The 15,108-nt window shown below is 39.4% G+C and overlaps 3 protein-coding genes and 1 long non-coding RNA gene across 5 annotated transcripts in view; 1 reads left to right on the top strand and 3 right to left on the bottom strand.

The window, feature by feature from the left end:
• Positions 1 to 38: 38 nt before the first annotated feature.
• On the bottom strand, positions 39 to 272 carry LOC128262205 (uncharacterized). Its single transcript, XM_052996321.1, has one exon. It carries the CDS (start codon positions 233 to 235, stop codon positions 41 to 43), a length of 195 nt encoding a protein of 64 aa, XP_052852281.1. The 5' UTR covers positions 236 to 272; the 3' UTR covers positions 39 to 40.
• A 5,408-nt stretch (positions 273 to 5,680) lies between these two features.
• Positions 5,681 to 6,226, bottom strand: LOC128261936 (uncharacterized). Its single transcript, XM_052995891.1, has one exon. The coding sequence runs from the start codon at positions 6,204 to 6,206 to the stop codon at positions 5,844 to 5,846; it is 363 nt and encodes a 120-aa protein (XP_052851851.1). The 5' UTR covers positions 6,207 to 6,226; the 3' UTR covers positions 5,681 to 5,843.
• A 2,946-nt stretch (positions 6,227 to 9,172) lies between these two features.
• Positions 9,173 to 12,474, bottom strand: LOC128263305 (uncharacterized). The gene is made up of 7 exons (XR_008268430.1): positions 12,276 to 12,474; positions 11,941 to 12,196; positions 10,885 to 11,828; positions 10,473 to 10,803; positions 10,230 to 10,290; positions 9,942 to 10,138; positions 9,173 to 9,544 (listed from the first exon to the last, which is right to left on the bottom strand). It is a non-coding gene; the product is annotated as an uncharacterized LOC128263305 (long non-coding RNA).
• Positions 11,989 to 15,108, top strand: part of LOC128263302 (mucin-19) — a 64,030-nt gene continuing 60,910 nt past the window's right edge. Inside the window, exon 1 of one of the 2 annotated variants that reach the window (XM_052998280.1) lies at positions 11,989 to 12,128. The gene's annotated coding sequence lies outside the window, so the exon portion shown is untranslated. The remainder of the gene's footprint in view (positions 12,129 to 15,108) is intronic. The other variant, XM_052998282.1, reaches the window with a different exon arrangement.

The raw sequence follows: 15,108 nt of genomic DNA, 5'->3' as shown, positions 1-15,108 counted from the left end.
AGGTCCTCGCTTTCCTATTACATTTGTATCGGTTGATGGCTCAGATTTGTAAACGCCTCTTCTCCAGGTTTTTGGACTGGCACTTGCCCCCACGTCGTTCCATTTTGATGACCAATCTATCCGGAGTGGATATTTTGTAGCCATTGCACCGTCGGTAGCGCTCCTCGATCTTCAGCGATGTGGCCACCATGAAAACGGAGAAGACCAGGGCAATTAGATAGCGAACGATTAGCATAATGTGACAAATGCTGCGTGGAATCAAGACTGTTTTGCTGAAGGGCTGCAGTGCTGGATTTTATAGCTCGAGGTGTCCGTGTCCGTGGTGTATCGATTACCTGGCATTTCGAGACCCTTCCTTCCCTTCGAGCGGATTCCAGGCTGCGCTGATGGATTAGGACGCGGTTTTATGGCCGCGTCGCGCCAATAAACCATTCTGTGCTAATCCATTCGGCCATTTCCACTTCCTCTGCTCGAGGTCTGCGATCCTACGCGAATTACCCAGATGAGCGCGCTGCACCAGATACAAAAAGGGAAAACTAATTGCCTCGACTGATGAGTGGAAGTTCCGAGAAGGAGTCACAGGGCGAAGCTACCTTTTATGATCCCTCGCTTCACTCTTTTTACCATTAGACATTTTAATTGTTAATTTTTGCAAAAAGCGATGGTAGGGTAGGGGAACAAATTTAAATAATGGCCAAGCTGCAGGCATCGGGCAGCAGCAACGGCAACGGCAACAGCAGCAGCAGCGGCAGCGGCGGCAGCGAGAATCCAGGAATCCAATGGCTACCTGCATTTATTATCTCCCCGCCCGTTGATCTACTCGGCCCGGCCCGAGTGCCATCAACGTGAAAACAAGTGGCAACAATTTTCTATAAATTGCATTTGTGCAAAATTAAGTTCAATCTTGGCCGAGTCGCCAACCAGTAGCTGTATCTCTTCTCGGCCAGCATCCGCTCAAGTTCGCCCAGCATCCCGATCCCGATCCCGATCCCGGTCCCGATTCTGCCACCCCCCCCCTCCTGCTCCATCTGGTCTTTCACTGCTGGAGTAGCCAAACTCCATTAACTTTGCAATTGGCCACCATAACTCGTCCGTCGCTCTACCGCCTTACCCCCTCCTGCCCCCTTTGCCAAGTTGCCGTCACCTTGCCGCCCATTTGGCCGCACAGCCACCTCTGCCTCCACATTCATCCACATCCCACAGAGCACAGAGTACAGAGCACCAAGCGAGGTCCATTCCATTCCATTCCAGTCCAGTCCCGGCCCCATCGCTTGTTAGTTTTTGCGCCAGATCGTTTATAATAATTCGTATGCGAGTCATGTCATGCCCCTAAAGTGTATCTGCAACCGCGCAGTCGCCAGTTGCCAGTTGCCAGTTTCCAAAGGCCGCTGGCTGCGCCTGCGCAGTCGCACTCGTCGTCGCGCTCGCCGCGCATATCTGTATCTAGTTGGTGGCTCTAAATGGAGCTGGTTGCGTGACACGATACACGGGATACAAATATTAAGAACTCAAAATTTACTACTGACTCCGATTCTTTCGACTGAAGTTTTGTATATTTTATCACTTCTAACTTTTAGAATATGGTTAATACATGTGTTGTAATGAAAGGAACTAATTTGCAAATACCGTCAATATTGCAATAAATGTGTTTAAACGTTTTAAAAAACGTTTAAGTTATATAATAAATACTACGATCCAAAAAACAAAGGCACTCATCTGGTATACCTTAGTTAATGGTATTTTCGGGACTAAACCTTGATTTTTAAAGGCAGTATCGAATCAAATCAATTTGAAAGCTAAAAAATAAAAAAACATCAATTTTTTTCCAAATCCAAGCTTTGAGTAGGATTTTCAGGAAAATCTCACTTTATCTTACAAGCCAGAAATTAGGGCCATTTATTAAAAATTGTCGGTGGATTTCGGTTAAACGTCTCGATAACCAGGTAAATAACCATTTAAAAATAATAGTTTTTTAAACAACTTAAGCGGTTTCTCCTTTAATAAGAAAAACTAAGATTTCAAAAGTATTTAAGCAGCACTTATAGATGTTATTGTTATTTCTTTTTATATAAAATTTGTCCTTTTTTATGGAATTAAGTAAATAGTTGAACATTCGGAGACTTATTTTGTAATAAAGTGTTATTATTTATTAATAGTATTATAATTAAATCGTACAGATTTTTAATTTCACAATTTGTGAAATTTTTTTAGCAGTGTATCAATTTACAAATCTCTCAGCCCAAAGAGCTTTTAGTTTAAGTAAAAGTTATAAACCTATAAGATTAAATGCTTTGATTAAGTGAAATAAATTGATAAATAATTTGATTTAGTGAGGACTCTAATTAATGAATTGTTTATTTAAATTTAAAATTTTACAAAAACGACCTGCCATGCTGACCCACCCAAATGGGCATCCATAATCTCGCAGTCACGAACGGTGCTCATCTCTGGCCAATGGAGTGGCAAGTCTTGGGATCGCCTGCTCTCGCTTGTCCCGATCTGGTCAACTATGCAACCGGCAACCGGCAATAGGCAATAGGCAGCCCAAGCAGCCCAAGCAGCCCGGTGACTCGAACTTGACTTCACCTGGCTTGATCTCGCGCCCATTTCTTGCTCGCATAGCTTTGGGTCGCCACCGGTTGGCTCTTTCTCCAACTCCATCTCCAGCTCAAGCTCCAGCTACCCGATCTTCCCGATCTCCACCCGGTGATCTCCTCCAGCTCGTTGTCATACCACTTTATCTGCGGCGCTTTGTGCTGGTTTTGTTCTATTGGTAAAAGGAAGTTAGGAAAATGCTCTGGATTCATGGTTGGGGCCAGCTGAGACAGTGGCCTTAAGTGAATTGTGCTGGATACCAGCTGGGCCTGGTTGTGATCTCAGGAAGGGAATCTGAACATGGATTTGTTCTGGCCCAATGTCATGGAACTCTAAAGCAGCCGATATTGATTTAAGTTGGCAACAGTGAAAGTTTGGAAATGAGGAAAGTTAATCACTCAACTATAAGTTTTTTTTTATATAACTGAATGCGTAATTAAAAAAACAAGTAAGACAAGTTTTTTTTGTTAATATGCCAAAATAAAATACTATCATACATAGTCCGTTTTAAAAGGAAAAAATAAAAATTTATAAATAAGAATGTTTATCGATACTACATTATTTCCATTTTATAGACGTTCGAGATAAAAAACAATAAATAAATTGGTTTCAACACAAAAGTGACATCTATGCAATTTTCTAACACATCATAATCCCAAATTGAGTGCCTTTCAAATATATTCGGGCATCATAAAACACTTTTGACACTGACTTAATTTTTGGCTATGAGAGGATTCAATCGTGACTCTCAGTAGTTTCAATGCCCCCCATCATAAGATGCCCAAAAAGTTCAGATGCACCAATAGCAACCAAAGAAATATGAAATTCCAAACAACTTGGGACAACTTACTGCACTGCGATTTTAATTTCCATAAATACAATATCTGTAACTTAAAGATAAAGTGTCTTAAAACCAAAAATATAGGGTTTATATCGTGCAAAATACCAATCATGCAATTAGTAATAAAAAACTATTGAAACATCAATTTATTGTAATTGTCATGCTTGCAGGATTATACTAGTTGTTTGTTTTTGGTTGCCTGACAAATTGAAAAAAAGTCAATTAACGTAAAATACAATTTTTTTAACGTGTGATCCAAATGGGTTTCGAACTCCCAACGTAACCGGTAGTCGGTTTCGTGGCTTCTGGCTGGACATAGCCACATGGCCATGGCCTAAACTACCGCCTTGGCCATTACTTGGCCATCGCCAGCGTCGTCGTCACCATGTCGTCTTGGACAATGTAGCTATGTTGCCATGTTGCTATGTTGCTCTTATTTCAGAACATGACCAGCGTCCAATGGGAGGCCACGGAGGAATGCCTTAATTCAGGAATTTAATGAAAAATGCTCTATGAAGCGCTGCAGCAAATTAAAAACGGAAAAAAAGCTGAAGCAGTAGCCAGGAAAAGTTAAGCGCACAGAAGCCATCGAGGAGGAGTGGAGAAACGAGAACAAAAAGGTTAAAATTAAAATCTGCGCTCACTTGTTCTTCTTATTTAAGCATTTTTTTTAGTATACCCTGTTTCATTAGATGGACGGGACTATCTGATAGGAAATTAGATTAATACAAGATATGTAAAATTTGGGAATTAAATGAATTGGTGTTGTATCAGACCTTGGCAATGTTCGTTTAAAAAACTGTTTAAAAATACTTAAAAACAAAAATGATTGTTAGGCAATACTAGCTAAAACCATTTTAATTCAAACATATTTTAAGATAGAAAAGATGCTTTAAAAAAATATGTCTAGAATTTTGGTTAAGAAGTTTGGAATAGATTTTCTTACACAACACAAATATTACCAAATATATTAAAATACAAAATGGCGTCTAAAAGTATGCAACAATTTATTTTCAACCCGAAATTACGATAAATTCATTCCTAAAGACGACGTAGTATTTTTAGCTGCCTACTTTTAGGCACATTAATAAGTGATATAAAAACGTTTTCTGTGGCAAATTCGAGTAGATTTATCTATGTGCAGACCGGAACAAGCTTTTTGTCTTTTATACAGCAGCAGTAATAGTTTAAAAGTCGTTCCTATAGGGTATATCCAACTCGATCACTCGTATCCTGCCTGGGGCTCCTGTTTCCTTTTTTTTTAACTGCTTGGATTTCATTCGAGCGCGATTCGCTGGCGAATCGGTGGCTGTGAGAGCGGTGTGAGATCGGTGGCAGGTGATGCCGATGCCGTTCAACTTTGAGGTTGAGTGGCTCTTGATGCGACCGAGACCGACCAAAGTTGACCAGTTCTCCGGGCGAATATGTGTGTGTGTTTGTGTGTGTGTGGTTGCTGCTCCGCGCGGAGCGTTGTAAATTACATTTTCCAAATGCTTTTGCCATGTCGAACCAAAAAGCCATGTACATATGTGGCATAAAGGAGCGGCTTGGCCTGGCTGTGCTTCCGTTTTGATTTGGAACACTTGTTGCGTTCGGGCCGCGCTCTGCCTCTGGCCTTATAGATTTGTCCTCTGGCCAGAACGACAACCAAAAACATTCATTCCTTGGGGATATGGCCACTCACAGATACACACGGCAACCCGATGTTCCTACATGGATTCCTACATGGCATTTGGGATGCACCTTCTCGATTCTTTTTTTTTTTTTTCGGCCTCCCTTGCCGTTGCGTATTTAAGCGTTTTGTTGTTGCCCTCGGATTGGTAGGCTGGCGTTGATTATGTTGTTGTAGTTTGTACAGATTGTTGTTGATTTGAGTGTTGATTGTTGTTAGCGGAATGGGTTCGTCCCTCGGAGCTGTTGGCTTCGATTAGCTGAATGCCAGACCCGCTGGGGATCGCTGACAAAGGTGTTGCAGGTGAGCCAAATGAAAGAGAAATATTTTATTGTCTAAGTCGTTTTTTTAGAGTTTTATGTGTAACCTAAGAACTTGAGACCATTTTTATTTAATACAATGCACTGGTCTAATTCAAGAAGTCACCAATCTTTTCCAAAAAAAAACAACCAGTTCATACTTAATGCAGGTCCCAAATAATTAAACGATTTAATTTGTTAAGATTTTATTTATTTTTTATTTACAATATTTCTGTATTATACATTTTTTTTCCGAGATCTACAAAAAAAATAGTTTTTTATATTTTGAAATTGTTGACATAAATAATTATTTTCATTCTTTATTTTAAAGAAATGTCAGTATTAAAATTAAATTGTATTTAATTCGATTACGTATGGACTAAAATGAACTTGATTAAACTTAGTTTAAAAATAAATTCCCTTTGTTCTTCTTTTTTTAAAACAAAGATTCTGGTTCCAGGATCTCGTAGGTGGGCATCGGCATGACTTCATTGCCAAAGTAGTTGGCTCCACCGGCAGCGATCTCGGGCTGAAGATCACTGTAGAAACGATCGAGAAAGGGACTCCGGGACATCATCATCTTGGAGCTGACGAAAGGGCGCTTCTTCACAAAGAAGTTCCTCTTGTGTGGCCTCCTCAAGGGCGATATCTGGTCCATGATTTCGTTGCTCATCCTCCGCTCCGCCGGCAGGGATGTGACCTCGTTGTATATCGAGGATCGGGACCGGGGTCGAGCCCAGGCAATGAGGACCAAACAAACAATGACCAGGATAAGGAGAGCAACTTTAGAGCTCGACATCTTGGCTGCTTGGCAGTTGGGATCTCAATGTGTTGCAGTAGTGACGGGCAAGGGGAATTTATAGCCACAAAATGTCACACAGGTAGCATATATGGTGTGTCCTCTAAATACTTTATAATAATGGCATGTGTTACTGGATTACCTGGTTTTACCTACCTTTTATTACCAACAAACGTCTGCACATTTGTTCAAAATTGAGTTCTGGGATTTTACAACCATATAATGTTCGATAGTTAAAAATTTGACTATAAACTAAACGTTGAGAAAAAGCTTAATCTTAATTAAAGATGTACGATTTTGATGGGTGTTAGAGCTATCGACTTAAATGTTTATACTTTTAAGTTGAGAACACTTTGTATTTATTTTTTTTCCTAGAATGTGTGTTTTTAATGCTAGATTCTAGACTGACAGACCTCGGCTTACATTTGACAACATTTTAACTTTCATTTCACTGATATTAAATTTCCTTTTCTATGTAATAATCATACAAAAAATGAATTGATCATAAATATAATAAAAATGCATGCTCATACGGCTAATTCAAACTTCCAATGTAATAAAATATACCTACGTTTTTTACACCGACTTCATGTATCGTTGCTAATATAGTTTTATAAGCTCCCTGCGACTTTAAAAAATTTCAAACATTACAAAATTAAATAATAAAATGTTTTTCGCGTTTAATCGCCAAATTAATTGGATAAATGCCGAAAGAAATGTACGAATGGACTTAAAGGTTGCCGGCTATTTAGATAAACGCTGCGAAGGATTGAGTACTTTGAAATCCATCAAAACCCACAATTTCCTTGGCCATTCCACTCGGGGCCATCACTTAACCCATCCACCTCATCAATCTCGGACATTTGGCTAACTATCCGCCAGGCGATTCAATTCGATTCGATCCGACTGGGACGGAGTCACTTAGAGTCGACGACTGCAAATGCGACTCCAATCCTCTCCACTCGAGGCAAGACATCAAGATCGGCTGGGATTGGATGCGATGCCATTTCATGTTAATCAAACAACGAAATCCATCAACAGGTGACACACACCGCCAAGTGGGCGGCAGGAGGTGGGCTGGCGAAAAGGGGGTGGTGGGCAGCCGCGACATCCAGCAGACATGTCAGTGCGATAATGGTGCTACTTCTCCTTCAGCGATTGTGTGTGTGCCTGTGCGAGAGTATCTAAAACAACTTCATTCACAAAAATCGGACCAACAAAAAAAGCAGAAGCAAAGTAGCCGAGTAGCCGAGTAGCAGAGCATCTGCAAAAAGGAAGCTGGGCCATTAAAAATATCTTGTGGATGCCACGGCGAGGCAGATAGCAATAGCAGGCAGCCGCCAACAGAAGATGCATCCGCAAAGACAGAGGCAGTGGCAGAGGCCACTTGGTAGCATCAGCATCAGCATCATCATCATCATCATCATCGGTTTTAGCCGCGGCTTTAGCTGCAGGAGCTGTGGCCACGGCCTCAAAAGCCGAAGCCCAAGTCGCAGCTGCGGGGGCGGTGACGTGGCGGACGGGGCGGGACAGGTCGCCGGTCGCCGGTCGGTTGGTGGGCATCCACAGCCAGGGGGCAGCCAAGGAATAGCCAAGAAACATACGCCTAATGCCACAGCCATCGACATCCGCCATTTAGCTAATTAACCCAAGAGATCTCAAGGGGGTTCTGTTCGAGGAAATGCAAATAGATGCTTTAGTATATAAATAAATAATTCTAGGAAAATGGGAAAATTGCAAGAAAATAGGAACTGCTTATTTTCACTTAACTAAAAAAATGTCAACTTTTTTTTTTTAATTTTTTAAGGCGTATCAAAGGTGAAAAAAAGGAACATTACCCTTAAAAGTTAATCTTAAATAGTATTTTTAAAAATCCTTAGACAGAGGTTTGAATACCACAATATTTAATGGAACCGTATTTGGTACATAAATTGAATTGTTCTTGCGTGACACATTTTTTTACCTATTTTCCTGATGAGCCTTTAAAAGAGCATTTGAAATAAAAGGTTTAATGATATAATTGATGTACGTTTTGTTAATAGCTTAGACTATTAAATAACATTAACACAATAAAAGTTGAACAAATATCAGCTATTTGATAGTTTGTATGTTAACCGATCCGAAAAGAAATAGAGTCTGTGCATCAACATTAAAAAAAATGTAAAAGTTCGTAATTAATTGACATGTCTTTAAACCATAAAATGGCAAAAAACGTTTACAAGAGCCTCGAATTCTTGAGCTTCGCCACCACGAAATGGACAGACAGGTGTGTGATGTCTGAGACTTTTATTCTTTCGATCAGTTATAAATAGTTACAGATTAGCTTTTATAACACAAATCTTTAGATAACTGTCATAAGTAACTTTAATTTTTTGATTAGAAAATATTAATAATTTCAAAATTATTTATTTAAAAAATTTAAAGCTACTAGGGGTTTTAGTAATTTAAATGCTAGTCTGTTGTCTATTAAATGTTTCGACGTTTTCCATATAAAAACTTTGATACATAAGCTATTATATCAATATCGAACCAGTCAATGAAAACCAAAGGGTTAATCGATTTTCCATCAGTGTGCTTTTCTCCCTCCAGTCGTTTAGCTCCTTCTCGCTCCCACTCTTGTTGGCTTCTGACGCGGCTTCTTCAGCTTCTTCAGCTTCTTAAGCTTTTGCTGCTGCTGCGTCTGCGCAGTCGCAACTGTCTACATTTGTCGGCCTGCCTTCTCTTTCCCACCTTCCTGCCGCCCCCTGCCCCCCTTGCATCGGGCTGGTCTTGTTCTTCTTCAGTCGATTGGATGTCCAGCTTTCAATTTGCAACATAAAGCATCTTCATCGTGGGCCGCATGAATGGGCAAGTGACTGGAAAAGTGGAGGGAGTGAGATTGGGTGTGGGCTGGGAGCTTGGAGCTGGTTCTCCAACTCTTCTGCCACCACAATCCCCCTTCCCCCTATCCCCTATCCCCTTCCCCCCAATGATCCGGCAATCCGGCAAAACGACAGACAATCCAGCAATCCGGCATTGACGGTAGGCACTCAGGCGTGCCCTGGCGGTAGTCGCTGACCTTTATTGATTGCTGTTTGACCTCGGCAGCTATTGTGGCTGTTGCCGTTTTCGCTGTTACTGTTGCATCTCCTAACCATTTGTACTTGGTCGATCGCTGGCATAGATTGCACTTGGCTTGCACCTCGGCGGGGGCAAGGGGGAGGGGCAGTGGTGGGCGGATGGGGAGCGGTACACGCCCACCAGCATTGCCGCTTTGTCGTTTTGCTTTCTGGCTTTCTGTGCAGCCTTCATTGTTACTGCTTTTCTCGCCAATGCACTAAAAATTATAGTTACTTTGACTAAAAAATTTTTACTAAATTTTTAAGCGAACAAATAAAACAATTTAACAGTTTTCAACAAAAATACAAACTTGCTAAAAAACTGAAAAATAATACTATTTTCTAAAATAAAACATTTAACTTAACAATTTTTGTATATTTAATACATTTTAATTTTTTAAAAAAATATTAGTTGTGCAAAACTAATAACTTAATATTTATTTAATATAAAAATAAGCAAAAGAGGTAAAGCTAAGCTTAAGAGAAATTATTCATTTTAAATGCGAACATTTCCTTAGATTTTGAATTGTTATTTTTCAACTTATACGAAACCATATTATTTTGGGATATTTTTGAAGAGGGTGCAACATTTCTCCCTCTGTTGCCACTGTTATTCTTGTTATTGTGTCTCCATTACCTCGTTCATGGCAGTTAATTTATATTCGATGCATCTCTCTGTCCTTTTCTTGGGGCTTCGATTTTTTTGTAGTGTTTTTTTTTTTCATTTTAAACTTCCTTTTTGATGGGTCGTTGTTGTTGCTGCTAGCGTAGTCGCCGAAGGTCGAAGTCGGTCCTCTTCGTCGGTCGTCATTGACGCCTTTCCTTGTACTTAGTCTTCCATTTGCCATGCAAAAACAAAAGACAAAGGCAGGGCAACAATAAACAAGCTAATACGCTGGATTTTGGCATTGCGACAATTTGATACCTGTTGATATTAATAGTGCATCCAATGGCAAGTAAACAAAAACCGATTGTAGAAATTCAGTCTGCAATTATAAACATTTTTGAAAGACTTGAAGTTAAAAAAAAACTTAAAGAATTAAATTAAATAACTAATAAGTACTTATTAAAAGTAAATTTAAAAAAAAATGCTGTTTTAATATGATAAATGTTTAGATAGCACTATTTTGAAATAAGCTAAGACAAAGAAGTTATCCCATTTACTTACTTTAACAAAATGTATTAACAAATTATACCCCTCAAGTACCGGGTACTAAAACGCAGCACACTTTGGTAGCCTCGCTTTGTTTGGTTTCTATCGTGTAGTTTGTTTTGTTTGACAGTTTCTATCTGGAGGGGCTATCAAGAGTCGGGGCTGGCGAGTTGGAGCTGAAGTGGGAGCTGGATCTGCAGTTGGAGACTGCAGCCGTGGTTGCTGTCGTTTTGTTTGCTTAATTGTTTGGTTTCCCCCATTTGAATGAAGGTGGAGCCCCTTTGGCAGGGAAAATCGTTCGCCTTCTTTTCAGGTGGGGGCGATATTTTCCAGGGAAATAAATTAGCTGATTGAGGATAACCGTAGTTAGTGGACTGGTATGGGATCGAATGGCAAATGCAAATGCAAATGCGAGCGGGTGACGTACAAGTGAATTATCACCTCATACATTGTGTCTCTTCTGGAAGATACCTCCATCATGTCGTCCTAATGGGGATCTGTGATGATCCCATCGGAAACACGATTTGCTCTTGTTTTAATCACACACCATATCATTATTTAAAGCGCGTTTTGATCTTCCTTTGCTGAAATGAATTTTGTAAAAACTATAATTACACTGGGTTACAAATCGTATGGATTCTTTGCAGGAAAACAATTATACGTTAAAATATAAATAAATATATATACACTATATATATATTCTTGGTTTTTAGTCCAAATCTCTGTCTCGAGAGCAATAAAAGGTGAAAAATTAAAGTGTTGTATGAAAGAAACATGGTATTTACGGTTATTATTTTATAAATGTTTTTTTTAGGTAATATTGCTTAAAACGATTTTAAAATACTTTAAGCTTACGCTGTATGTAAGGGTATGTAAGTTAAATTGCACCATTGCCTATATTTCAACCCTTTTTAAACAAGCTTTCGCTTTTGTTAGCCAGTGTAATTATTGACCGGTCTTGCCTTAATATCAGCAGCAAATCAGATCACTTCATAATGATAATAATCACTCAGCAGAAATAACCTGCTATACAATAAAGAGTAAATCTTAAGAGCGACGCTCCCCTCTCTAGCTCTCTTAAAGCAGAGCGTGCCAAATGAAATTCATTCATACAACCAGAGTTGTTGTTGTAATCCCCACTTGTCGCTCCCAGCGCGAGAGAGAGATCGGGAGAGTGGTAGAGAGTGGCAAAGAAAGAGAACAGCGAGGCCCCAAAAGTCGATTGATCAGTTGCTGCTGCACAGTTATTTTTTTAAAGCTCTCGAGTGCGGTTCGATGCGGAAGCTTTTCGAGGCCCAGCCGAACAATAATAACAAACGTAATTTAAACAATTAATCAAAACGCGGCGATCGATGGATATTGCTATTGCGACTGCAGGAGGAATACAGACAGATCGAAATGTTTGTTTAATTGCATACCAGCCGCAGAAAACCAACGACGATACGACAAGTGCCAGTGAATTATTGTACTTAAATTAACGTACAAATGCCAAAGCGCGTGCGTGTGTGCGTAGAGTCCGGCAGCCCAGTGTCAGTGTGTGCGTGAGCGGCTTTATCAATTGCTCCACATAAAAGTTTTCATTGAAGTGTTTGACAGCAAAGAATTTCAAATTCCAGCGTGGAAGAAGCAGCAGCAGCAGAGGAAAACAGAACAGTGAGGCAGCTTAAAACGGTAATTAATATAAACACACTCTTGATTCGGCCATAAACAAATGATTCAGCAAATGTCCACCGCAGCAACTGTAAATGCAGAGACATTTGATTGAGCCGCAATCGCCACTACAGGCACAATTACAATTACACTTGCAATTACACTTACATCTGCGGGTGACAAAAGCTGTGGCGACGCATGCTTGCAATTAGCGGCTAACTGTTTCGGTCCACCTCCGGCTCTCTCTCTCCATTCTCTCCCGATCTCCGGCGCTCCCTTTGTGCGTTTGATTTGCTTCTCCCCCGCATTTTTACTGTGAAGTCTTAACAGAGTGACTGATATAAGTATTTTATTGTTAAAATTTTCCAATATCAATCCAACATTAAAACAGTCTTTTCAAAAAATGTTATCAAACGTTTTTAAAAAGTAAACGAGACTTAATAAAATAAAAATGCGTTGGCTAAACAAAAAAAAATTATTTTGTTACTTTTTTTTCTCAAACTTAGAAAATACATACATACATACAATTTTAAAAGCTTTTTGACACGTCTCGAAATTATTCTTCTGAGGAAATTGTGCACCAGTATAAGACTTGCTATTTGACAATTCCGTTAAAGGTAATTCAAAAGTGTTGTACAAGGTATGGTCAATCATATATTGAAATCCACGCTCTATTGCACTTAAAGAGCCCCTTTAGATGGATTCTTTCATATGTAAGATTTTCTTTTTAAAGCTTTATGTATTTTGACAGTTAGAACCCAATAATTTATTATGTTAAAATACATTTGCAAATGACATTTATTTAAAAAATGTATCCTAAAACAATCACAGCAAATTGTTCTAAATTATTTTGTGAATGTAAACGCTGTGGGCCAGGTCCACCTGTACTTCGCTTGGCTTGTATGGTCATGCCCTGGACATTTTCCAAAACATTATTTGCCATTTTGTCGCTTTCATTAATTGGCCTGCCTGTGAAACGACTACCTGTCTCCTCTTGTAGATATTGTTGTTTTTCGCCGGTGACTCTCTGCGGAACGGTAAGTGCAAATTTAACGCTCTCTCCGCGGGTCCGTTTACAATCCTCTCTGGCTCTATCTGCGGTCCTACACAGAGAAAAATATATATTTTAAAATTATGGTCCATTTGGTTATTTTACAATTCATTTTGCACCAAATATGTTAACGCACTTAAATTTAAATTTCCAAGCGATATTGCCATTCCGTTGGAAATATCAACAATTTATTTTTTAATCTGAAAAAATCAATGATGTCATCTTCCATGAACAAGAATATTATTTTTTTTACATTATTTCAATATTAATACATAATGTTCTATTTGACCTGTGTTTTGTGGTTGCTTGGTTTTCTGTGTAGTCGTCTCGGGCACTTGTTGCTTGTTCATTGTTTTTACAGTTTTTAAGTGGCGCTCATATCCGGCGTTTGTGGTTGTTGCTGTTTTTTATTTTTACTTGTTTGCTTTTGGGCCTGATAAGCGCACTCACCTTCCCCGCGCCCTTTCCCACCACCAACTAAACACTTGTTGTTTTATCTCTGCTTGCCGTTTTTGCAAAAGTTTTTCGTAAGTGAGTGTGTTTGTGTACTCTTAGCTGCATTTATTTGCATTTCGCATTTTTGATTACAACATTTTTTTATGCGCCTTGCACTTTTTCTTTTTACCTTTTCGTTGGCCTTGCCTTTTCGATTTTACCTTTGTTTCCTTTGTTTAATTTAGTGGTTCTAAACCTTTGTGATTCAGTTAAAGTTTGTGGGCGGTAATGTCCAACTGTTTTTGGCTCATGGCTCATTGAGTTATTTTGATAATCTTCTAAGTGGAACATGTTTTAAGTTTATACCTTTTTTGTAACGTTCTAAAGACCAATAAGGAACAATATTTTTAAATAATTTTCTTACTTGCTTTTATTAATTTACAAACTTCGCGAAGAGTTCTAAATAGGGAAGGACCAAATAACCAAGTCGGTGAAAGTATTGTCTGGCGAAAAGATATTGGCAATAACAACAAGCAATATTTAGCAACAACATTTTTTTAGCCAAAAGGGATAAAATATTGAAAAAAATTAAAATTAAAGTTGTTTCTCTAACATTGAGTTTCCTTCGAATATATTCCTTAGAAAATATTTACGAAAGGCAAGACAGATTTGGTTATTTTAAATGGAAAAGTCAAGAATTGTTCTCATATAAATCACAATAATTTTTAACGTTTCTAATGTGTGTCAATTTTTGAAGGTTTCCTTGAGCTCGTGAAGTCTTATTAACCCCCATAGGACATATAAGGCCATCTGTTGATTAACCGATCTCAGAGCGACTGCAATGCATTTGCCCGGCTGCAGTTGATGTCTCAAAGTTCAGAATGTGAAAAAACACATTTCGGTTCGCGTTTAATTAAAGTTCAGCACCTCACTCAACCCACTCGACTAAAATCACGACATTTGCGATCATTAACACAGGCACACAGCACCAGCCACAGAAATATAGGCACACATGCGATCGAGTGTGGGCGCCCAGATCGGCACTCGATCATCTGTGGAAGCTGGGACAGACAAAGTGGATGCTTTATGGAGAAATATGATTTCATGTGGCGGCTCGAATCAAACAAACAGCGAACTTAAGCAGTAACAACAGCAAGCTATATTGTGGTGCTGCGGTCAGTGATTAACCTTAAGTTCAAGCAGCGATCTTTGATCTGTCAAAAGATCAAATTATGAAAACGTACTACACGTCGGCAACAAAAAATCAGGGACCATAAAAAAACGCGGCCGATCGGTTCAATTATGGTAGGGAAGTGATCTTCGCAGCGAAAAACGCTGACGGAATATGGCGAGTACATAAAGTAAACTTCAAGTTACCCGTGCTCGAGGATAGCTGAGATCGAGGCGGCGGCGGCGGAAAGACAAGTTCATGTGACAAAAATGTCACAATCAGCGAAAAAAAAACGAAAAGACGAGCCCGATCGGTTTACTCAACTCCCAAACTCATCTCATACT

The sequence above is a fragment of the Drosophila gunungcola genome, unplaced genomic scaffold (assembly GCF_025200985.1).
Source record: "Drosophila gunungcola strain Sukarami unplaced genomic scaffold, Dgunungcola_SK_2 000001F, whole genome shotgun sequence".
NCBI classification, from domain to species: domain Eukaryota; kingdom Metazoa; phylum Arthropoda; class Insecta; order Diptera; family Drosophilidae; genus Drosophila; species Drosophila gunungcola.
This window is presented reverse-complemented; position numbering and strand designations above follow the sequence as displayed.

Coding starts and splice junctions, on each gene's coding strand:
- LOC128262205 (XM_052996321.1), bottom strand. CDS start 235: ATGCTAATCGTTCGCTATCTAATTGCCCTGGTCTTCTCCGTTTTCATG.
- LOC128261936 (XM_052995891.1), bottom strand. CDS start 6,206: ATGTCGAGCTCTAAAGTTGCTCTCCTTATCCTGGTCATTGTTTGTTTG.